Raw genomic sequence first — 25,899 nt, forward strand, 5'->3', positions numbered from 1 at the left:
GAAGTAAAAAGAACTTTGAGGGTGAAGTCAATATTTGCATGATTTGAGAGCCTCCTTACTTTATGTATCTTTCTTCAAATATCTGAACTGGGTCATATTTATTCTTCAACCAGGAACAAAAAGAGATTCTTTTTCTTTGGGCCCACAGATGTATTGGATTGTTATCAAGTTTCTTACTGGGAAAGGTTAAGTTAATATTTTTACAACAGATAAAATCTTCAAAGTGAGCCACAAGCTTAAGTAACGAGAGATTTTATAGGCTAGAATGTCAAGGATACAGAGTAGAGAAAGGGTTTGCCAGTCATGCAGCCATGATTATTCTTAGTGTAAAGTTCATGTCCCTCCATCTCAACAACTCTCTTAACATGTCACCTTGTCCTTTATATATTGTTGAAAGAGACCTTGGAGAGTCCAACAGTTGCAAATTCACATGCTTCTTGGGGGTTGTAAATGACTATATCCATCATGTGCAAATAAAAGGAGTGATAGAAACCACAGGAATTCGAGAGCTTATGCCCTATCTAAACACATTAAAACCAATTTAAAATAAAGTTGTGTCTTCCAAACACACCCATCCACAAAATAAATGAGGCCAATGTACCCCTAATTTGCTACCTTATGACTTAGCCTAACCCAAACAGCAGTTTCTTCTAACTTACTATCCAAGCTTGAGATCCCTTCTCGAAATTCCTGCCAAGTGGCCATTCACTTCTGTTGGAACAATTCCAGTGACGAGAACTCATCACCATTTGAAGCTGCCAAGTTTTATGTCAGTTATATCAGTGATGGTAGTGAAAGTAGTCTCTTTTGTGGTTGAGGATATTAGTAGCAATGATTTGTGAACTTTAACAGTATATTACTCTGACCAGCAAGAATCCACAGGCCTCTCTGTTTTGTGATTGTTACTTGAGAGTCTGTCACTGTCGAGGGTTCTAACTCTTTGCTTCATGGATGCAGGTCAGTTCCTTAACTACAGAAGCATCCTCATATTTGACTGTATTACCCCAGTTCAGTTGTATTGCCCATGTTATATAGGCTGATCTTAAAAAGACCTATTTTCCATTAACATTTGTTTCATCCCAAGACATATAAACTGTTTCTTGGTACTGGGCACTGAGCTAGGTCCTGGGATACAAGGGAGGAAGGCTCTGCTTTCCTTAGATGTTTAGGAAAATGGACAAAACGCAAAATAATTTAAAAGTTCCCTAAAAGTAATAGAAGCTGAAGAGGCAGACAGGAGCCAGATCCTTGGTGTTGGAGTTTTCTAAGAACATGATGAGAAGCTACAGAAGGATTTTAAGTAGAAGAATGATATGACTTTAGATTTTTTTGAAGAGGAAAAAATGCTAACATATAGTCAGTGTACAAAATTCAGAAAATACAAAAAGTATATTAAAGAGAAAATACATGATGCAAGATACTGTCACCCAGAGCTGAGGATGGTAGAATTCTGTACTAGCAAGTTCAGGCTAGTATAACAGAATACTACACATTAGGTGACTTAAACAGCACACATTTATTTCTGATAGTTGTGGAGACTGGGAAGTCCAAGATCAAGATGCCAGCAGATCTGGTGTCTGAGGAAGACACTCTTCTTAGTTTGCTTTCTTGATATATCCTCTTATGGCCAACAGAGGGCTCTGGTCCTTTCCGTATAAGGACCTGATTCCATCTTGGAATGGAATGACCTAATCTAAACCTAATAACCTCCTAAAGGCCACACCCACTATCCCAATGGAGTAAGGTTTTCAACATATGAATTCATACACTCCATACAAGCTCCCAAGACTCTTATCCTCCAGTATACATTCCCTGCAAATCTCTTCCCATTCAATGATCATGGGCAGGAATATGAATCTGAATATGAATATGAAGATACTACTCCCATGTTGTATGGCAAGGGTCAAAGGGTTTTGGAAATATAATCAGGGTCTCTAATCAGTTGATTTTAAGTTATTCCAGAGGGAGATTAGTCTGGATGGACTTGGCCTCATCAAGTGAGCTCGTGGGACCCCTGAGTGGCTCTGGTCATGGTCTCGGGGTCCTGGGATTGAGCACCGGGTCGGGCTTCCTGCTCAGCAGGGAATCTGCTTCTCCCTCTGTGCCCTCCTGCTCTCTCTCAAATAAGTATATAAAATCTTAAAAATAAATAAATAAAAGAGGGTCTAGAGATCTTAGTAAGAAGCCAGAGATATTCAGATAAAGCAAATATGCTTTTCCATTGGCTCTAAGAAGCAAACTGCTGTGTGGAAAGGCCCATGTGTCAGGGAACAGTGGGTAGTGTCTAGTTACTAAAGGCCTCAGACCTACAATGGCAAGGAATTAGATTTTGCCAAAAAAAATGAACTTGGAAAAAGCTCCAGTGAGACTATAGCCCCTGCCAACACCTTGATTTCAGCCCGATAAGATACTTTTTTTTTCTTTCTTCAAGATTTTATTTATTTGACACAAGGAGTGAGAGAGCATAAGCAGGGAGAGCAACAGAGGGAGAGGAAGAAACAGATTCCCCACCGAGCAGGAGGCCTAATGCAGGGCTCTCTGCCAGGACCTGGGATCATGACCTGAGCTGAAGGCAGACTCTTAGCTGACTGAGACACCCAGGTGCCCCAGCCTGGTAATAAGATCTTGAACAGAGAACCCTACAAAGCCATGCCTGGACTCCTGTTCCAAAAAATCTGGATAATGAATTATGAGAAAATAAATTAGTGTTGTTTTTAAGCTTCTCAATTCATGACAGTTTGTTATACAACAACAGCAAATTAACACAAAGGAAAGGACATGATCTTCATGAGTAAACTGAGGGGCAAGAATGGAGAACAGTTCGAGTCACCGTCATGATCCAAACAAAAGATAAGGGCAGCTTCGGAGTAGGATCCTGGGGGTAGAAGTAGATAGATTTTAAATAAATTTGAAATTGAAACAGGGCTGCTGATAAATAGGATTTGGGGGAGGAAAGAGGAAATAATCAAGAATGATTCTTGGGATTTGGGGATGAGCAAATGAGTGGATGATAGTGCTATTTACTAAATCGTGAAAGAATAGAGATGGACATTTTGGCCTACAGTGTAGGGTCAGAAGATGATGCTCAGTTTTAAATTATTATATTTTGAGGTGCCTGGTTGGCTCATTGGGTTAAGTGTCCAACTTGATTTTGGCTCTCAGGTCATGATCTCAGGGTCATGAGATTGAACCCCACATCAGGCTCCTCACTCAGTGAAGAGTTTGCTTCTCTCCCTCTTCTTCTCCCTCTGCCCCTGCCTTGCATACATACGTAAATACATACATACATACATACATACATCTTTTTTAAGGAAAAGAAATATTGTATTTCATGAAGTTAGTAGTTAGATATACATTAACATGCATTTGCATATGTATGTGTATAAATGTCTCTATGCATATATATATGCATGCATATATATAAAATATTATTTGTCTTAAAATTAGGATGGTAATATAGTTCATTTTACTTTTTATTGGCTTAAGAGTAAAAACATGAGTTTTAATGATTGCATAATATTCCACTGTATGTTAATCTCAAGTATTTAGCCAGTCCCTTATCCCTCTATTATTGTATGGTTAAACAAGTTTTTATTCTTTGTACTTTTTATGAGTGATGACCTAGTAAATATTCATTTTTAAATTTATTTTAATACCAGTTTAGTTAACATACACTGTTAATGTTAGTTTCAGGTGCACAATACAGTGATTCGGCACTTCCGTTCTTCAACCAGTGCTCATCCCAAGTGCCCTCCTTAATCCCCATCCCCTGTTTCAGTTTGTTCTCTGTAGTTAAGTCTGTTGCTTGGTTGGTGTTTTTTCCTTTGCTCATTTGTTTTGTTTCTTAAATTCCACATATAAGTGAAATCATATGGCATTTGTCTTTATGATTCTCAGTATTTAGAGTAAACCACTAAAATTGGGAGTTGCTGGGTCTGATGGGCTTGAAATTCCTTATGATTTTTTAAATTTGGATGTATTGAATCATCTTCTAGACACGTGGGACCAATTTACATTCCTTCCAATGGTATATGAGAAGTTGACCTCACTTTTACCACTGACTCTTTTTGCTGTTAAAAGCATCTTTGCCAATTTAAAGGTGAAACAAAACAAAAACAAAAGCAAAACATTTCTCTATTAATTTATCCCAGTCTGTGTATCTTGAAGGTATGCTCCAATGTTTTGTTTTGTTTTCTGTTGTTCTCTCCTGCCTGGCCTGACCCCTCTCTTTATATTTCAACCGCATGTGTCTGGAGTCAGGATCTGTTAGTAAGCACCAGGAGGAGATAGAATGATGTCAGGAAGCCAGTCATCCTTTATGAAAATATTTGCGAATTTGTTCTAATAGATTTCCCAAAATTATTTCTAAAATAAGGAAGACTTGATGTGTCCTCATCCTCAAATTAGTTTCCCTCCAAACACATAGAGTGTAAAATATTTTTATATAGTTTGTAATATACAAAAGGAAGAACAAAAAAATGACTTTTAATGTTTTTGTCATTTTTCTACATTTTTAAAATATTAAAATATTTTAATATTTTTTTAAAAATTTAATAATATTCTAAAATATTTTAATATTTTTTAAAGTTTTAATATTTTAAAATATTTTAATATATTATAGATATTATAGATAATACTGTCATCCTTCTGAGCTAAAACTATTAGCTAAGATCTCTACAGTAGATCTCAAGAAGTGGCAATTAAAAATGTATTCAGTGTATTAGGTTGCATATTATTTAATAATGGTTGCCTGTGGGTGATGGGGTTATGACGGATGGTTGTTATTATTCTTACTTTTCTGTATTGTATAGATGTTTAATATTGAATATTAGTGGTCTTCTCTAAAAATAAAGACTTTAATAGAACTTTAAATTTTAATAAAAAAAGCACTTTAAAATGTCTTAGGAAACAATTCCTTGAAAATGCTTTAGAAATCCAGAATAAACAGAAGCAACCTAAAGCATTTGTAGGGATTAAATGGAAAAACTTGAAAAACCAGGCTGTGTAGTGTACTAATTATATGCCGTAACACTTGACCTCAAACCAACAATTACGCTCTTGTAAAAACCCAGACTATCTTCTATTTTTTTTTCCAAACCACTTTTTTTTTTAAAGATTTTTATTTATTTGACAGACAGATCACAAGTAGGCAGAGAGAGAGAGAGAGAGGAGGAAGCAGGCTCTCTGCTGAGCAGAGAGCCCAATGTGGGTCTCGATCCTAGGACTCTGGGATCATGACCTGAGCCGAAGGCAGAGGCTTTAACCCACTGAGCCACCCAGGTGCCTCCAAACCACTTTTTAAGTATATTTTCAAACACCTTTTGAAAAATGGATCAGGGAAAAAAAATTCAAAAGGCCTGTGACTTCCTGTTGGTGAAGGGATAAGCCAGGATGCTGCGTAGTCAGAAAGCTCGGCTTTCAGAGGGAAAGAAAACTGTCATAGCTCAGCATCAAGCACAGATGTGAGTTATTAAGTGGCATTTGCAAACCACATTAGAAGTCGCACAAGCATCTCTTTATTAATGATAATATCTGTTTGAATTTTTTCTACGTGCTGGGTAGTCTGCTCTGTACTGTGTGTGCACTCTCTTTGTGAAGACTTTGAAGGCTTTTTTTTTTTTTTTTTTTTAAGTTACCCAATTTTATGAATGAGGAAATAGGCCAGAAAAAGAGCTTGCCTAAGATCATCGCCCTTTAGTCAACAGTAGGGTAGAGTTTAATCTCAGGATTGTTTTATCCTAATGTTTGTTCTCAGCTATTACTTGTAACACTTACCCTGCTATCTTACCTAAACTGCTTTTGTTCCAAGTATAAACAAGTGACCCTCCACCGCTTTCAGGAAGAGCTGTAACTGAGTCAGACTACACACAACTTGCTTCCCTGTCATTTCGCCTCTAATCATCGCTCTTTGCACTTGCTGGGTGCACAACCTTGCTCACTGGCCCACTGTACTTCAAGCTGGAAATGCTGCATTCTTCATTTGACCCCCAAAGCACAACTAACCCTTAAGAGGGACACTCTATTGGGTATTGGAGGTTGGAAGAGAAGAAGTGGTGAGGGTGATTTCTGCAAAAAGCAGGAAACAGTGTTCAGTATCAATAGATGCGGTATCAGTCACTATTGTTCCTAAGAACTTACCCACAACTCCTCCACACAGGGGATTTCTTTGTCAGACTCCGGCCTCTTGACACATGGCTGGAACCTTTGCTTTTCTTCTGCAGTCTCCTCTAATAATCTCCATCTGGCTTCCAGCTGCCCACCATGTCCAGGAACCAGAAAGGTTACACAGCTGTTGAGCTCTCCATCCCCCATTCCAGGCTCAGCTCTGGCCCTAGGTTTGTACTGAATTACTCACTAAGATATTCCGCCAAGGTTAGTGCTGTCCACTTGGAACTCCACCTTAACCTTGACAAAGGATTGCCTGCGGATTCGAAATTGCATTTTTTTCTTTAGCGTCTCCTGAATCAAATGCTTCCACTCCAGCAACCTCAGCCAACTTTATATATTAGTCAGAGAAACAGAATTGTAGGAAATATATATAAATATATATATATAATAAAATATAAAATATATATAAAATATCTCCAAAGAAACAGAACTGTAGGGAATATATGTAAAATAGTATATATTATTTTTATATATTATATATGTGTTATATATATGTACATATAAAATATATATAATTCATAAAATATATATAATCTAGCCATCTCTCTATGTCTAGATATTTATTTTTAAAAAATGGTTCATCTAATATGGGAGCTGGCACACCGGAAATCCACTGGACAAGCTGGCAGGCTGGAAATTCAGGTTAGAATTGATGTTGCCATCTTTAGTCTTAAATCTGCAGAGCAGGCCAGACAAGCTGGAAAAGTTTCTGTGTCCCAGTCTTGAGCCCTAATTCCTTGTTCTTCAGAAAATTTCAGTCTTGGGGCACCTGGGTGGTTCAGTCGGTTAAGCATCTGCCTTCAGCTCAAATCACGTCCTCAGGGTCCTGGGGTTGAGCCCCACATCAAACCCCACATTGGGCTCCCTGCTTAGCAGGGAGTCTGCTTCTCCCCCTGCTGCTGCCCATCCTTACCATTCATGCTCTCTCTTGATCTCAAATAAATAAATAAAATCTTAAAAAAAGAAAGAAAATCTCAGTCTTGATTGTGAAGACTTTCAACTGATTAGCTAAGACCCATTCACATTAATGGAGGATAATTTGATTTACTCAACATCCACCGACTTAAATGTTTATGTCATGTAAAAATTACCTTCTTAGCAACATCACAGTTGATATTTGACTAAACAGCTAGGTGTATCACCTAGCCAAGTTGACACATAAAATTAACCGTCACATTCTAGATATGTGAATTCCTGTTATGTGCCAGGCCCAAACATGTCTTACCATCAGTGTGCTTAAAGATTAGTTGGAAATTTTTCACCTATAGTTCTTTGAAATGGCCCATACTTTCAGAAAAATCCAGTTACCCATTATGCCCTCAACCCCTGTATGTAGTACCATCAGATTTACAAAATTGGGCTGAGAGCTAAGACCTCCAAAGGCAGATTTGGCTTCCTTGTATAAGAGTAAGGAAGCACCATCACCCTAGGGGAATTCTGGACATGGTTGCAGTTATTCCAAGCAACAAAAACATCTATGATTGTGGAGGAGCCTTGTTATCTACTAAGAAACTGTCTTTGGGTGTAATGGTGACGGTTGTGTGGCGTGATGGAGATGGGCAGTCCTAAGTTGAAAATTCCAGAGTTGAACAAAACTCTACAACGTTGAACAAAGCTTTCCTTTTTCATTTTATTGCCTATAAAATAGGAGTGATATTTTTTCAGAGCTTTAGTAAGGTCAAATTTTCCAGCAGTATGTTTCATACTGTTAAAACGGTGGTTTTCTTTTGAGTCAAGGCAGAGTCACAAAAAACTAAAACCAACCCAATCATAGTCAAAACAAAGATAAAAATGATAATGATTGGACAAGCGGCAATACCCACACTCTGGGTTTTATGGAGACAGCACTTGGTCCTAGAAAGTCAGGAGTCAAGGTTGTCTCTCTCTCCCTGCTTCCCCAAGATCTTTCATTTTTACTTTTAAGTCATTTCCATTCTCCTCTGCAGACTTGTTCTTTCCTTATCCATTAGTTTGTGCATGGCTTTCGTTGTTACAATTTCAGTTAGGCTCTAACTCTACAGTCTCTGATCTTCAGAATTCATCGTTTAGTTGAGATTGCCCAGACTATCTGCCCTTGGAAGAGCAGCTCTTGAGTCAAGCATCAGAGGAGAACTCATCCTACAGTCTGCTCAAGGAAAAGCTCCTGACTATCCATCCGTATGCCAGTCTAGGCCCCTGTATGGGGATGGGGAATATGTAGACTCGGATGACATCCCTAGACATGTCCACCACTTGTAGCTGCAGTGAAATCATATCACCTTGAACTTAGACTCCAACCCCATATTAAATATAGAATGTGCCTCCATTACTATCACCGAAACCTCACAATAAATAAATCTGTCAAAATTACAGAGTTTAATCTCCATAATAACTAAAAAGTAGGGTATACCAACAGGAAGACAGAAACACTGTGTAATTCTCCATCTGTATCCCATTCTCCACTAAGGTTCCATAGCTTTTTTTTTTTTTTTTTAAAGATTGTATTTATTTCTTTGACAGACAGAGATCACAGGTAGGCTGAGAGGCAGGCAGAGAGAGGAAGGGAAACAGGCTCCCCGCTGAGCAGAGAGCCCAATGTGGGGCTCTATCCCAGGACCCTGGGGTCACGACCTGAGCTGAAAGCAGAGGCTTAACCCACTGAGCCACCCAGGCACCCCCAGGTTTCATAGCTATCTTAAACTCAGTGTGGTTTGAATGTCCAGGTATCAGCGTATATACTTTCCTTTTCCTTTTGTTCTTCCTTAAAACATACTTAACTGTTAAGCACTTCTCTACATGTGGTATATACACAAAACCATGCGTACTATGTGTATGGATGATTTAATGATTTTTTTCAATCATAAATTCGGCAATACATGTTTTCTAGCACTTCCTTACCGACTCTAAAATTGCCTTTATGGAGCACCTGGGTGGCTCAGTTGGTTCAGTGTCCAGCTCTTGGTTTCTGTTCAGGCCCTGATCTCAGGATCATGAGATGGAGGCCCGTGTCTGGCTCTGCATTCAGGGTGGCGCGGGTGTCTGTTTGAAGATTCTCTCCCTCTGCCCATCCCCCCTGCATGCACACATGCACCCTCCAGAACGAATAAATGAATCTTTAAAAAAGAAAAAAATTCCCCTTATGTAAGTTCCATGTGGTGGTCCTCCATGTGGTGACATTATCATTGATTATTCCAAATGGAATGCAATTATTCTGAGTTATAGATGGTGCTGATTAATATCTGATCTGATTAGTTTGGTTAATTATATTACTAAAATAGGTGGTAGAACAGGAAGGGATCTTACTAAATTTAATTGAAAAGACTTATCTAAGGTTTATGCGACTAATTCGTTTTAGAGCCAAAGTATTTGACTTCTAAACGTGTGCTTCCCTTCCCAAATTTATTGTCTTCCTATAAGATTTGCTGTGTTCCACAGTCATGGACTACCGAGTTATATGCAAAATGTAGGCTTTTAATAGCCAAGAACTACAAAACAGGAAAATATGGCTATCTCAGGACAAAGCATTGCTACTAATGGAGAGAGAATGCAGAACTTATCCCTGTATTCATGGGAATATATGTTGAAATGTACCATCTTTTAACAGGAAACACAAAATATGTAATTAGTTGGATAAATCCGCATATTTATATGAACTTTAAAAATTCTTAGATGCCATCTTTTCATTCTCTGTCATATATGGTATTGTCGATAACCACCACTTTAGATATGGTATTAATTTTTGGCTTTCTGTGAAATTCTATGAGTATTGTTCTTATTAAGACTTGAAGCATTAGAAATCACTGCTTTTGACCTCATCCATCTGTTTTCCTTGGACAGATGCAGAAATCTAAGCGGTAACAAAGCTCAGTTACTTCACTAGAGTGAATGGTTTTTAAACCAGGGACAAAGAGAAAAGAGGAAGAGTTTTATTGAATAAAACGGTCTATTGCCTTTCCAGCACACAGCTGATTAAGAAATGCTTGAACAGTTATTTGTAATAACATAAAAGGCATGCCTAGTATTTGATAATTGTTACATGTTTTTCTTGTTCTCAGAGTGGTTTTCAAAAAGTATATGCAGTATGCCTAACATTAAACCAGGAAGGAAGCGGTTCAGAAACGCTTGAAGCTGTTTTGTATGTACACAAGCGTGTGAGCATGTCTGTGTGGCCTGTGTAGACGTGTATATGATTCATAATCTCTTTGCACAAAGCATTTGAGGTACTACAGGACATCATTCATGATAAAAAGCCACATCAGATTACAGTCAGTTAATAGCTCAGACACTATATAATCTTATCCTCGGCTTAGATTTCTTGAGATCTGACAAGTTGGAAGAAGGTGAGATCCTAGGACTTTTAATCTGCACCAGGGTAAAATGGTTCCCTTGTGCTGAAAGAAAGGGTGTGAGGAAAAGATTTCCTTGGGGGAAGGCAAGCTTTTAGAAGAGGCTGCTGTACAATTCATAGAGAAACAAACTCTATAATCATTTAAATTTAAAAGCTAAAATGTTAACAAATACATATTTATTGAAATTAAAACTACAGGAATTAAAACACAAGGGGAAGTTATGGCAGCCTTTCCGCATTACTGAGCTGGTCTCTGTCTGAGGTCTGTTTGTACAGATCGGATGTTCTTCCTTCTCCAGCAGGACTCAGCCGAGTCTCACCTAATAGCCTGCTCTCATCCAGCCAGCTGCCTTTTGCAGAGGAAGAACCAGGACAGAGAGCTAGGATTTAATGTTGTGAACAAAGACTTGCTTAAAAACCCTGTCCATATCCCCTACTTCGCACTCAGGTTGAAACGACATAAACACTAAGCTTCGATGAATGGAAGTTAGCTATTTGTGATAAGGCCCTTTTTATTTCCTGGTTGAAAGCAACCACTACAAAGTAACTAGTCACCCTAATTAGAAAATACTCATACTGTTTTTATTAAGTGTGAAAATCCATTCTTGTCCCATTATATCATGACATAAGTATCTCTGAACAAGTAGAACTATATTGAAGAACTTTCTAGAAGAAAGGAAGATGGTAACTTGAGCCCCTCTCGAGATCTTTTGGAAGAATTTGGAAGGTGAGGGAATATCAGTTAAGAGTGTGGGCTTTGGTATCACACCAGAGTAGGTCTTCTCTAAGCTTCTCGAGGACTTCTTTTTAATTTTCTCTAAAATGAGATTAAATTATTAATCTGAGATGTGCCACGTGGAGTATTTAGTAGATGCTTTGGTTTCCCTGTTGCAGTTATACCAAATTACCAAAAAAGTGAGTGGCTTACAGTAACACAAGTATATTATCTTATAGCTCTGGTGGTCTAAAGTCCAAAATGCTTCTCACAAGGCTAAAGTCAATATGTAGATAGGGCTGCTTTTCTTTCTGGAGACTCTAGGGAAGGATCTATTTTCTTGCCTTTTCCAGCTTGGGGAGGCCCCCTGCCATCTTCCAGTGGCCAGCAGTGGCCAGTCAAGTCTTTCTCATATCCCCTCACTCAGCCACCAACTCTTCAGTCTCCCTTCTCTACTCATGAGAACCGCTGTGATCACACCAGTCCCATCCGGATAATTTCCTATCTCAAGGCCAACTAATAAGCAACCTTAATTCTTCTGTGCTGCTGTGTAAGCAAGGTCACATGTTCACAGCTTCCAGGGATTAGGACAGGGACACTTTTAGGGGTTCTTTGTCCTGCCTACCACAGCAGAGTACCTGCCACTAAGTAAACACACAGGGGACGTGTGAGTTTTTGCTATTCTTAACCCCCCAGAAAGAAAGCAATTCTCTCTGAATGGTTTTTGTTGTTAAAGAGGACATGGGATGACCCATGTCCCAGAAACCAGATAAGCACAGAGCCCTCCCCCACCCCCACCCCCCCACAATTCAGTACCTTTTACACACAGTCAAAAGTTTTGGCACCCTGTCTTTAAAGCTGTAAAATAAAGAACAGGGTGGTTAAATCTGACCTAAATACACATGGTCCATGGCTTTCCTGTTCTCTCGCTACGCTTCTCTTGAGGATATTTTCTGCGAGGGTAGCAGCTCATGGTACGTAGCCAGCTTCCCCCAGATAGAACTTTCTGTCGAGCCGAAAGCACCACATGTCCAGCTTGAACTAGGAAACTGCTCCTTAATCTTCTGTGTGTCCTAGAGAATTCTCCAGAATTCAAGTGACTATTTTTGACTCAAAACATCCTTTGTCCCTGCTGGTTGCCGGGGTGGCCCTACTCTTCCTGGCACGCACACGTGAACATGAACTCCTTCCCACCCTCACAAGTGCTCTCCCGAGTTCAAGCTTCTTGTGCCCTTGTCAGGACTAGAGTCAGAGCCTCCTTTCTTGGGCCTCCTTCCTTCACTGATTTGTGCCTCCACCCCCAGGAAGCCTCAGGTCCTTCCTTTCCATACCTTCAGCCCTAAATCAGTCCTGCCTTGTATTAAATCCATCTTTGTCAGCACACTGAAGGGCTCAGGGAATTCTTGTTAAACACCTACCATTTGGCAGACATTGTACTTAGACATTTTACCTGCATTATCTTATTTAATCCTAATGTAATGCCCTGGCAGGTAGGTGTTATTTCTCCTTTTTCACTAGAGAGGCAGTTGGAGGCTAGAGAGCTTTGTGTACCTCAGCCAAAGCTACAGAGTCAGGGACAGAGAGAATTCAGACTCAGATGTATCTGATCTCACAGCCCCTAGCTCGACCACTACCCTGGAGCCCTACCTACCCTTTGACTTTGTTTTTAAGGCATCTGTTTTATGAAGGCTCGCTGGAGTTCATGTATTTTAGCAGCAAATCTTCCAGTAGACTAATGGAAAACATATCATAGTTTGGTCCTCTTGGTGGTGGTTTCTGTGGACAGCTAAAGACTGTTAGATGTATTATAATTACAGATGTATTATAATCATAGATGATTATTTTTTAAATCACAGATCTAGGACTTGACAAACCTCTGCCTTTGACATGGCTTGCAGAGTCGTCCAGGTGCATTTCTTATATCTGCATAAAAAAGAGGGGAGGAAGGCATTTGTCTATGTGTGGGTGGCTTTTACCCATGTTAAATTAGGGCACTTGTGGAGGTAAATAATCCTGGTAAGTCAGTTCCCTTTCCATTAGAGATCAACTCTCAGTGACAAGCCAAAGCATGCTTTTCTTCTTTTACCAAACACCCACAAAGGAAACAAACCAGTTTAGCAACTTTGTAAGTGGGTGCAGAGGATTCCTATAAATAAAGCCTCCATTGTGCCGCTCTGGTCATGCAAGGTTTGGAATGTTGATGGTTTATGTTGTCCTACTCTGAACTCTTACTGACAACCTAATGAGTTAACTCAATCTAATTTTGATACTTCTTAAAGGTGACCTTAATTAGAAACAATACTCTATGAATAGACTTGGTCCCCCCTCCACCACTACTCTTCATCCTTTCCCACTTGGTTCCTTTCCCGAAGAGAGAAAAAAGGAATATAACTCAAACTAGGTGATCTTAGTACGAGAAAGAATGGTATCTGGCATATTAAGAAGCTTTGTTTACTTATAAATTGTGTCAAGACCAATTCTATACCGAGGAGGTCAATTTGGGCAACTCATTTTTATTCATATGGTGGCTTTTCCCCTTTATTGATGATGGAACCGTAAAATTTGAAAAGCTGTAAGAAATGGGGCATCTGTCTGCTTTCAGCTCAAGTCATGGTCCTGGGGTCCTGGGATTGAGCCCTGTGTCAGGCACCCTGCTCAGTGGGGAGTCTGCTTTTCCCTCTCGCTTTCTCTCTCTCTCTCAGGCACTTTTTCTCTCTCAAATAAATAAAATTAAAAAAAAAATAAGCTGTAAGAAATGAACTTTAGTAATATAAGGAAATATTAGTACTTCTTTTGTAGGTAGGAAAATGCAAACAAAATCAACTACTGAATGTGGTTCTTAGATTTTTGTGTAATTCTGAAACCTAAATGTAGCAGAAGAAATTGACCTTTATTTGAGAATTAAAAATGCTGTCTGGAGTCATTACTGGGTCAGTAGTCAAAATTGGAATACAGATAACAGATCATATAAAAGTATTATGTCAATGTGAAATTGACTGAAGTTAAAAACAGCTCTGTGGTTATGTAAAAACATCTATATTCATAGGAAGTATACGTTAGTATTTAGGGATAAAGGGCCATGATACATCTAACTTATGTTCAGATGGTTCAGCAGATATACACATTGCTTGTGTGTATGTGTGTATACACATAAATATCACAGAAAGAAAACACAAATGTAAAAGAAAAAGGATAAAATATTAACAGTAGTTGAAGCTAGATAAAGAATAATGAGAATACGTTTGTCCTAAGCAATATTAATTCACATCTCTGAGCAAATGATGCTTGAATCTAAATTTCTAGCCAAAAAAATATGATTAACAATAGATCTATAAATTCAACTGTTTACTAAACATATCGATTAGGATATTCCACAGGTATTTCAAAATCAACCTTTCCACAGTGGGTTTTATAAGGTCCCCTTTTGGGGCTCCTGGGGGCTCAGTCTGCCTTCAGGTGAAGCCTTTGCCTTCAGCTCAGGTCATGATCTCAGGGTCCTGGGATGGAACCCCATAATGGGTGGGCTCTCTGCTCAGCAGGGGGCCTGCTTCCCCCACCCCCTCTGCCTGCCTCTCTGCCTACTTGTGAAATCTCTCTCTCTCTGCCAAATAAATAAAATCTTTAAAAAAAAAAAGGTCCTCCTTTAACCTAAGCCTCTTCATTGTTCTCTGTTACCAAACTAGATTCTTTCCTCCACCTCCCCTACCTCGCCTCCCCCATCAGCACAGCTACAGTCACTCAAGGATTCCTGTTCTATACTATCGTACCTGTAAAGTCAGTGAATCTTCTCTTTTAGTTCTCACCATTGTCATTCAGCTTCAATATCACAATGGATTATAGTTCATCTCCCAGGTGGTCTTTTGCATTCAGAATGTGTCCCCCTCCAAATAATCAACAAGGCACATGAAGGCACTGGTTCTTGTTTATTTCTCTCATTGTATACCTCTTCTCTCTCTTTGTCCAAATTTGTCGTGACTTCTCCTTTACCATGCTACAGTCACACTTCACTTTCAGCTGAAGCTTTCTCTAGCCACCAGGCGTTTGCCCATGTTAGTTTCTCTGTCCTGAACAGTTAGTTTCCTTTTCCCCTGCTTATAACCCCTTGTTGAACACATAGTCCTTTTTGGCTGATTTATTCTTCCTTTAAATCTCAACTTAAATGACATTCCTGTAGAGAACATTCATGACACTCCAAGTCTAATCAAATCAAAATTAAAATCAAAATAACAAAAAAATTTTATTATTTTAAGTATTTTAATTATTTAAATTTTTATTATTTAATAAATAATAAATATTTAATTAATTTATTATTATATTATTATTTAATTATTTATTATTTTAAGTATAATAATAAAGTATAATAAGTATGTTTTTGAAACCGGCCTAAAGTGTGTACATATTCATTCAGTCAAGGTTTTCCACAGATACTCACTGAACACCTGTTACATGCCTAGCAACTTCTGGTTGGGTCATTGGACAGATACTTGCTGAACTCCTATAGTGTTTCAGAGGGTGTTTGGGATGTGAGGACTTGAACATTCTTAGAGCTGAAGTTCTAGTGAAGGTGACTACTCAGAAACGCAGCAACGTATAATGTCAGTTAGTGATAAGTGTCATGAAAGGAAAGCATACAGTAGGTGCTTCCTTGGGTCCTAGAGTGAGGGAAGACCTCTCTTGGAAGGCGTATATGAACAGGGACCTAAATCTAATGATGAAGCAAAGTCAGGACAATGTCTGGGAAGAACGTTGTAAGAAAAGGAGAACCTGGAGAACCTCAAGTGCAAAGGCCTTAGGCCAGGAGCATGCTTGGTGTGTTCAAAGAATAGCCAAAAGGCGTGTGTATGGTACAGTCAGTGAGCAAGAGGATAAGGATGGAAGGGAGTTGTTAGGGCCAGATCCTGTCATGTTGAGCAGTGAATCCACTCTGTCAGGCCGGATTTAGTCTGGGTATCGATTTTAATTGTCCACATGCTTTTGTACTTGGACTGAGAACCCAAACGAGACTGCATGCACTTTGCGGGGAAAAGGGATACTAAGGGCCGAGGACAATGCGAGGGAGTTTGTCAGGTGCAAAGATATTGCCCTGAGAATGACTGAGCCAGAACTGGACGGACCCTGGAGAACTGGACCGTTGCTATCGGAAAGATGACAGCAGGTGGGGCAAAGCCTTTGTCCTGTGGAAGGCAGCATCGCTGGTAAGACAGCCTGAACACCCCAGTCTCTTCTCTTTGCTCCTCCCCGTCCCCATTCTTTCCTGATTATTCCAAAATTAACCTAGCTGAAATCTAGGATCCTTTCTAGCCTTTAGATAGTGATGGAGAGGATTTTGCAGTTGTGCTATGGCAGTGACTTTTTTTTTAAGTCTTATTTTTTAAAGAATTTATTTATTTATTTTTAATTTGACAGAGAGAGAGATCACAAGTAGGCAGAGTAGTAGGCAGAGGGAGAGGTAGAAGCAGGTTCCCCACTGAGCAGCAGGGAGCCCAATGTGGGACTCTGTCCCAGGACCCTGGGATCTTTGTTGTTTCCCCTTCTTGATGTCCATAATCCTAAAGAGTGGTCAAAAAAAAAAAAAAAAACCTTCTTTCTGATAAGCATACTCTTTTCAAGTTTATGTGAAATAAATATAATTAAGAGTAGAAGAGAAACTGGGGCGCCTGGGTGGCTCAGTGGGTTAAGCCGCTGCCTTCGGCTCAGGTCATGATCTCGCGTCCTGGGATCGAGTCCCACATCGGGCTCTCTGCTCAGCAGGGAGCCTGCTTCCTCCTCTCTCTCCCTCTGCCTGCTTCTCTGCCTACTTGTGATCTCTGTCTGTCAAATAAATAAATAAAATCTTTAAAAAAAAAAAAAAAAGAGTAGAAGAGAAACTAAAGCAGAACATCATCTGATCATCTGGAAATGAAGACAGTATACTTAAGTACATTATTCCTATCCAGTGAAATTTTATAATTAATAATTATAATAATTTATAAAGTGAAAAGTTAAAAAGATGTACTACTAGGCAGTCTGCAAAACACCATTGACTGATGTAAATATTTTAATCAGACATTAACTTTAATGTATTTCTTTCAGGGTATCATAATTTTCACATATTGTATAGATTGTTCTGTATATAATCATTCATTGTCTTCTAAACATTATTATTGGATCTTGAAATCAAGCCTATAGCTCATTTGCATGATGATTGATCTTCATGTTTTTTCTTTATTTCTTTTCTGTACCTCTTCTCTTGGTACTTTTTGACTTTTCTGAATCAAACAGTTAAGAAAAGCTTTTTTTTTTGAATATGAAAACTCTAACTGAAAAAGATATATGCATCCTCTATGTTTACTGCAGCATTATTTATAATAGCTATATTATGGAAGCAAACCAAGTGCTCATGGATAGATGAATGGATAAAGATGTGGAATACTACTCAGCCATAGAAAAGAATGGAGCCTTGTCGTTTGCAACAATGTGGATGGATCTAGAAGGTATAATGCTAAATGAAATAAGTCAGAGAAAGACAAATACCATACGCTCTCATTCATATGTGGAATATAAGGAACAAACAAAAAAGGAAAAAAGAAACAAACCAAAAAACAAACTCCACTATAGAGAACAAACTTGGCTGGCCAATGAAGTCACAAGTGTAGGCAGTGTGCTATGCGAGGGGCAGTGCTTTCACTAACAGCACAAGGGTCTCTGGCCCAATGAGTGTTTTGATAGTAATTGTTAGTACAAGTAAGGGAAAAAACAAAAAAACAAAAAAAACCACACACACAGACACACACATACAAAAACCCTAGAGAACAAACTATTGGTTACCAAAGGAGAGGCTGTTGGGGAGATGGGTGAAATAGATGATGGGGATTAAGTCTACATTTAACATGATGAGCCCAGAGTAATGTGTAGAATTGTTACATCAGTATGTTGTATACCTGAAAATAATATAATACATGTTAACTATATTGGAATTAAAATTAAGAAAAAAAAAACCATAAAAATACAGAATGAAGTAAGAGGTTTTTTTCTTTTTTTTAAGTTGTTGGTGCTACTGTTTCAGGTGCATAACATAGTGAAACAACAACTGTACATATACGCTATGTTCACAAGTGTAGCTCCCATCTGTCACTATGCAAGTCTGTTACAGTATCGTTGACTATACTCCCTATGCTGTACCTTTTATCCCCAGGACTTATTCATTCCATAACTGGAAGCCTGTGGCTCCCACTCCCCTTCACCCATTTTGCCCATTTCCTCCACTCTCCTCCCCTCTGGCCACCCTGTTCTCTGTATTTATAAGTCTGATTCCGCTTTTTTGCTTGTTTGTTTATTCAGGCTTTGTTTTAAAGGTTCATCCGAAGAAATTTCTGCATTCTAAAGACTGTTATATAAACATGGCTTATCTTGAGATGGTGGACAATATGTGAGACACATACACATGCTTTTATAGCGCTCTCTGCATAAAGATAATTTAACCAGCTAGCATTTATTGAGTACTGATTACACGCCAAGTGCTGTTCTAAGTACCATGTATGTATTAAATCTTCTAATCCTTCTAGCAGCCCTATGAGGTAGGAAGTATTAAAACCCAGGTTTCACCGATGATAAAACAGAAGTGGAGAGGACAATATTGATCTCAGACCTCCTATCTGGAAGGTGGAGAAACAGGGATTTGAACCCAGGCAGACTGGCCCGGGAGCCTTAACTGTTCCTCACTGCAACCTTTGCATTGGCTGATGCAGCCCAGACAAGGCAGGAGGTGCACTGACTGCTGAGGACAGATTGCTGAGAAACGTTAACAGGAGGCAGGAAGAGAATGGAAAACGTGCTCCTTCTTTAATATGTGACATTTCTCGTAAGAGAAAAAGCAGGGAACTAGAAGAGATTTCTTTTCTTTAGTCATAAAGTATGTTCACAAGAAGGAAGAAAAGGGAAAAGCTCATGTGTACCAGATGTCTGAGTCAGCGCTGTGACCCCTGTGCTCAGCACAGGCTGGCCTCAAATTAATGGAAGCTCAGGAAACAACATGAAGTTTGTTACATGCTCAGAGATTTGATTTAGTGGAAGCTCTTTCATGCATGCGAAACTTACAGGAATTTTGGGGGGTATTTCTTTCCAATGAAGCCCAACACTTAAAATACCCTTTATATATCCAGCAATAAGGGGGGGGTACTCTAAAACAGTTCAGAATTTCTTTTAAGAACAGCACCTCATGGGGCGCCTGGGTGGCTCAGTGGGTTAGGCCTCTGCCTTTACCTCAGGTCATGATCTCACGTCCTGGGATCGAGCCCCACATCGGGCTCTCTGCTCAACAGGAAGCCTGCTTCACCCTCTCTCTCTGCCTGCCTCTCTGCCTACTTGTGATTTCTCTCTCTGTCAAATAAACAAACAAATGAACGAACAGCACCTCTGTTCAAAAAATCAAATTAAAAAAAAAAATTAAACACTTGATAAGTGACTTTTTTCCTAGAGAAGCTATATGTTTTCTCTGGACCAGGAAAAGTGTTCTTGTTCTTTTGCAGAGTGCATTTGGAAAGGGTACACACTTCCAATCGCATCTCAGGTTAAGACTGTATCCTTAGCATTGTAAGGTGATATTACCAAGAGTACTTTTTATAATCCTACCTGCCAACAATTAACATCTATAAATAGGAAGATCACATGATCCCAAATTACCCAAGTCTTGGAAAGAGTTTTTATGATAAATTTTCCTTTAGGAAAGGGTCTTTTCTCTACCATCTTTTAAAAAATTTCATTTTGAACAAGCTCTAATTATGTAATCAGGCAGAATTCTCCATGTCGTAAACGTAAACCAACAAATGTGGACTTTTAAAGTCACATTATCATAGTCAACAATCATGTATTGTACACTTAAATTTCTTTAAGAGAATAGATCTTGTGCTAAATGTTCTTACCATAATAAAATTTTTAAATGTTTTCAAAAAAATAAAATCACATTATCATAAATGGGTTAATCTACGTGCTATAACAACAGATATAAAAATAGATGAAAAGTAAACTAGAGAAATAAATTAAAAACTAAGATTCTAGAATAAAAACTAAAGGAGGTGTAGGAGCAGTGGCATTTCTGATCACAGCATTTAAAATATTTTTTTTTTTAAAGATTTTATTTATTTATCAGAGAGAGAGAGGGAGCGCGAGCGAGCACAGGCAGACAGAGTGGCAGGCAAAGGCAGAGGGAGAAGCAGGCTCCCTGCCGAGCAAGGAGCCCGATGTGGGACTCGATCCCAGGACGCTGGGATCATGACCTGAGCCAAAGGCAGCTGTTTAACCAACTCAGCCACCCAGGCGTCCCAGCATTTAAAATATTTTTAAATGAGAACCTCTTCGTCAACTTGGATCCCAAAGATGATGGGCAGCTAGGAAAAAGCAATGTCCAAGAGCCAATACTCACATAGGAAACTGTTCATCGGGTGCCTGATGGACAGGTCTAAGCACGATTAAAGCACTGATTTCATCTTACAAAAAAACCCTGAAAGAACTACACTTAGCTGACAAGTGAGTCAAGTCTGACTCCTATCAGATTCCTAATGAGAACAAATAAGAAAGAGAAAATGACAAAACATTGGGAAATATGTATGTTGTATAGATATAGCACATAAATATGAACGTAGTTATTTCCTGAGAGAAACATATGTTGTATCCCAATTCACAAGTGTGTTTGATATGAATGTGGAAGTGTTTTTGTAGCTTTCTTGCTCACATTCAAACGCAATGCAAATATAGGTAGCATTACCGGCTATGTGAGACATAAAAATGTCAAAGCCCTCCTTTGCATATTCTGCAGATGTTGAAAACCATGCATTTGTATTTTGTCCAGGGCTTTTGTATGTGTGTTTCTTCTTCTAACATGAAGTCTTGCTTTTAAAAAGTGCCGATTCCTTCCTGATTTTTACCTGCTGCTTTTATTTCTGCGGGAGATTGCAGCTATGCTGAATTATTTGAAGATGAACATCAGGACATCTTCACAACACTTCTGTCCCCTCTTTTTCGTGCACCATATAAAGCTGCAGGGAAACAGTCTGTCTTTAATTTTCTCTATATAGCTAAGTTGGCAAAACTTTTGAGAATAAAACAGCATCGCCCACTGTGGTTGTGTGCATAACGTGAGAATATTAATTGAAGCACTTTGTAAATAAGAAAGCATTAAACATAAGTAAGGCACTGTTATTACTAGCATTTCTTTAAGCCAGCCATGTCATTAAGGAAAGAAATGGAAATTAGCATCTATTAAGCCCCAACTTACAGCAGAATGCTGAGAACGTGACTGGAAGTTTTACATAGGTTGTCTTATCAAATAGCATTCATAGGGAATACTGCTGGAATTCTTAAAGGAGCCAAATAGTTTGTAGTGAATACAAAATACCTCCATAGAAAAGATGAGACATCATAAATTTTTATTTGAGAATGAATCATATTGCCAGTTTATTACATTTCCCTCTAAAAATCACCGGCTTGGTGAGATTCTTCACTGGGCAATGAGTAGTTTATTATGGAGCTGTCAGAACTTCGCAAAGGCTGTAGATTCTGTATTGCATTGAGAATCATAGTATTCTTGCTGTGATACGAAGTGTCATTGTTCTGAACATGAACTCTGCCTTCTTTATAACCATTGTCAGTTCATTACAGTGTAGTAAGTCTGCACACAGTGTTCACTGTCCTTTGTATCTTTTAACTTGTCCCTGAAGCCCACCTGTCTTGGCATCCAGTAGTCCTTGGACTTGCAAGGATCTGAGTTAACATTTCTACGCCCTATGATTGTGACTCCTACCCCCAAATAAAATACAGAACAATTATGTGTAGATCTCAGTGAACTGAGATACAAAAGTGTAACGACAGGGGAGAATAAAAAAGAAGTGTCCACCAAAATCTTTTGAAGTTGAAGGACATGAGTAGGGAGTCCAGGAGAGTCAGGCTTTGGAGCTGCCATCCACTTCCATAGAGCTAACAGAAGTGTGGATTAAGAGGGGGCCAGGTAGGAAGGAAAGAGTTATTATGACACCTATCCATTCACTCAATTACTAAGTGGTCAGCACGATGAGGAATGTTGCGGCACACTCTCTCCTTGTTCTAATAGGGAAGAAATATAGAAAGAAGTAACCATAATAGTATAAAATTAGTGTAAGAATACTGTCTCATGATGCAGTGGGTGTTTCTGGGGGGAAAAAAAATCAAACTTATGTGTGGACTGTGAGCCAACGGCATTTAAAAATCTGTAAAGGTACAAAACACCAAGAATGTTAATATCCAGCTTATCAAATCTACTGCCTGTCAGTGCTATTAAGACTGAATAATAGAGATTCGTTAAAAGTGGTCATGCCATTGATTTACTTTATGATAAGAAACGGTACAGAAGTTAGATACCGAGTCCTTTTATCTCACTCCGTGACAGACTTGTAGGCTCAACTTGGTAACATTATGCAGAGCATGCTGGCACTGTTTCCAAAACGTTCAGTGAGCCAAGAGCAAGTCCACAGTCACAAGGCAGGTATAGTTTCCTGTGTGCAGAAACAGAAACTTCCGAACCTCTCACACTGCCACCAGGGGTCAGGCACCCAGTGGGAGGAGAGGGCACTCTCCCGGAGAGGAAGTGTTGTATTACCCAGGGAAACACAGGAACCACAATCCCTGTCCTCTCTTCCTGAAAGCAGCATAGTACTGGCTGAAGAGGCTTGAAAGGAGGACCTCAGAAATGTTCTGCACTCGCAAAGGTATGTGTAAGTGCTCTCCGCTTTAAACACGTCATTTTTGGAAAGTCCGATAAGGCTGACTTTATATTCTCTTTTCAAAATCTGGATAAGCTATGGATATGTTGGTTACAGCCTCTAGAAAGGAAATGCTTGGTAGAGAAGCCCAGAGGGAGTAAACTCCGTTGAAATACTAAATCTAAATACAGGATCTAGAAGAGACTTTCTGTGCATGTACATTTTTTGTCCCTGATTTGCTGTAGGTGGTGCTGCTAAGTACGATTCTATCAGGAGATGCTCTCAGAAATAGGTTCAGACATAGTGATTTAGGGGTTTTTTTTATGTCCAATGAGCATTTATGACAAGTCGTTAGTGACTTCTTTTCATGCATTTGCAGGAAATCATTTGTCAGTAAGGCTTCCATATGGTCTTCCCTTGTCCCTAACTGAAAAATTGTGCACAGTTAGGGAAATAATAGTGATCGAGTCATACGCTCAGATTTTATCACCACTGCTCTGGATTTCAAAGGCTGACAGTACATTTCAGTAGTTTCTCCTAACCATCCTCTTAGCAGTTTGCTTAAATGTATTTGTTTTCCTCTAGTATTTTATTCCTTTAAGTTGTCTGGGCTCCAGAGAAAGGAGGAGAGAAGTAGGAGGTTTTCATCATTTTTTTTTTAAGTTTTGGTCAAACAAGTCAAAATAACATTATTATTGATGGATCGACTTGTACTTTTAAGTGGAAGGCATAAAGATATAAAAAGATCTGAAGCATGTAAGTAACCTCTTTGATTTTTAATGGCGTGCAGCAGATGGAATTCATTATTGACTTTTAAAAATGAAATTGCCCTGCATTATTATTTATTTATAATTTTACCTCTCAAAAGAAGTGATTACCATTACTAGGTTAGTTTTTCCTCAATCACAGCAACTGTATGATAACATCAGAATGTAAAATGTGGTTTATCATATCTCTTCTGAATTATTTCAAAAATAAATTTATCAGCATAATGCACACTTAAAAGGTTGAGTATCTTTTCTTTTTATTTGAGTAATTTCAAAAGCAGTTATTTCACATTATAGAGCAATTTATGTATGAAACTCTCATTACAGAAACAGAAATGTTTTTAATTAGAAACAATCTCATTTCATCTTTCCAATTTAGCACACAGATTTTTGTGATGATATACACAAAATGCCCAAGTAAAATATTTAGATGATTAGTTTCAGCTCGAACAACTCTTTAATTTTAATCAGAAATTCTAAAGCTTTTCAGTCATTAAGGAAGTTGATAACCAGTCATAACACAATTTAATCTCGAAGCATTGCCCAACATTTAATCGTTATATTTAGTTCAAATTTGAGAACTGTTTCTGTTGTCTAGTTTTCCATCTTCATGATTTAAAAAATATACAAGAATGGAAAAATCCTGTGTTAGACATGAAGCTACAGATGTTATAAAAACACGTGCAACCTTTTTTCAAAGCTGCTATTGTTTTAAAGTAACATTTCACATCCAGGACAGCAGTTATTATTTATATAATCAGGAGATCGGGTGCAGACAGTTTTCAGACGACTGTTGAATTTCAGTGAAGCTTCTGGTTAAATTAGACCCCTCCTCCTCCTCCTAGCTGTCCTCCAAGCCATCCTCCCCTCCCCCAGCTTCTTCCTCCTTTCCTTCCCCCCTCCTTTACCATCTCTCCTGACACTTGCACACTTGGACATCTTTTTGCATAAGTGGATCTGTTTTCTTCAACAGTGGTCAACAATGTGAAACTGAAGGATGGTAATTAATATTTCATATGTAGCACTTAAGCTTCTTCACCTAGATTATACATTTTGCTTCATCGTGCTCATCCACAGGCACTTAATAAATGCTTACTGATTGTCTAGTAAGGTTGTGTTATGACCAATTTCAAGAACTTTTATACCCTGCAGTTACCACTTCTGTACTTCTTTGATTCTAAGATTCTAAGATTCTAAGATCGGCCCCCTTTTTTTTTTCTTTCACGTATTAGCTTTTTAAAATCTGAAAGTACCTTATGATCAATGGTGTATCGTGGTTTAATTAGCAGGGTTTTTGGTTTCCTTTTTTTTCTCTTGGTGGTGCCTCTTATAAGGCATTCTTTTTAGATGAAATATGGCAGTAAAAATACAGATTGATCTATTACTTGTACAATATACTAAACGCTGTGCATTTCACATTCGCACATTAGAATATTTTAAGAGTATTCTTTTTCTGTTATGTGGCTTATCCATAACCAATTTTGGTCTCTCCTTACTACCTCCCTTCACCCTGACTCCCTGACACTGTGATTCTACCTGTTCTTGAACCAACTGTCTAGACTGAACTCCTCTGAAAAATACTCAGAGAACTTTATTAGTGAATTAATTACCAAAATTTAACTGTAATGAGATGGAAAGAGTACACATTTTTAAAACTAAAGACTTCGGTTCAAGTTATGGTTCTACTCCTTAAAACTATGAGTACTTAGGGATCCAGTAGTTTTTCTGAGAGCTTCAAATTATATATCCAAAGAACAGAAATAGTATGAATAATTTCTTCATCATTGGATTGTCAGGACAGTTTGTTAAAAAAAAAAAAGAAAAATTGAACTAGTAGAAGTACTGAATATGAAATTTATATGAGAGCACTTTATAAACCATGAAGTACTATTTGACTATAAATTTTAAGTATCAACATTAAACAAAACGTTATTAGATGAGATTATGTGTAAATGAAAAGTTAGAAGAAAGAAGGAGAAATTCAAGAATTTGCCCCAAACTTTAAAAGAGTAAGTTCTGCATTTTAATTATCATTGGAAATAATAATAGGGCCCCTTAACTCCCCAAATCACAGGAAGCACTGTGAAATCTGTCTCTAGCGGACTTCCACCAATTAGAACTTTAGTTATTTTGAATCCCAGTGCTGAATGTGTGCCAGTCTCAGAACTTGTATCCTTTATTGAATTAGGGGAACCACAGCCCACAGCACCT

At 38.5% G+C, this 25,899-nt stretch overlaps 1 protein-coding gene across 7 annotated transcripts in view; it reads left to right on the forward strand.

Moving 5' to 3' along the window:
- The window catches only part of OXR1 (oxidation resistance 1), a 439,603-nt gene that overhangs the window by 296,193 nt on the left and 117,511 nt on the right, over positions 1-25,899 (forward strand). Inside the window, exon 1 of one of the 7 annotated variants that reach the window (XM_032316809.1) lies at positions 22,894-22,927. The exons of the other annotated variants lie outside the window; for them this stretch is intronic. Coding sequence (XP_032172700.1) covers positions 22,909-22,927 — 19 coding nt within the window. The 5' untranslated portion in view covers positions 22,894-22,908. Of the gene's footprint in view, positions 1-22,893; positions 22,928-25,899 lie in introns of those variants that run through there. 7 annotated transcript variants of the gene reach the window in all.

This window comes from Mustela erminea, chromosome 16, assembly GCF_009829155.1.
Source record: "Mustela erminea isolate mMusErm1 chromosome 16, mMusErm1.Pri, whole genome shotgun sequence".
NCBI lineage: Eukaryota > Metazoa > Chordata > Mammalia > Carnivora > Mustelidae > Mustela > Mustela erminea.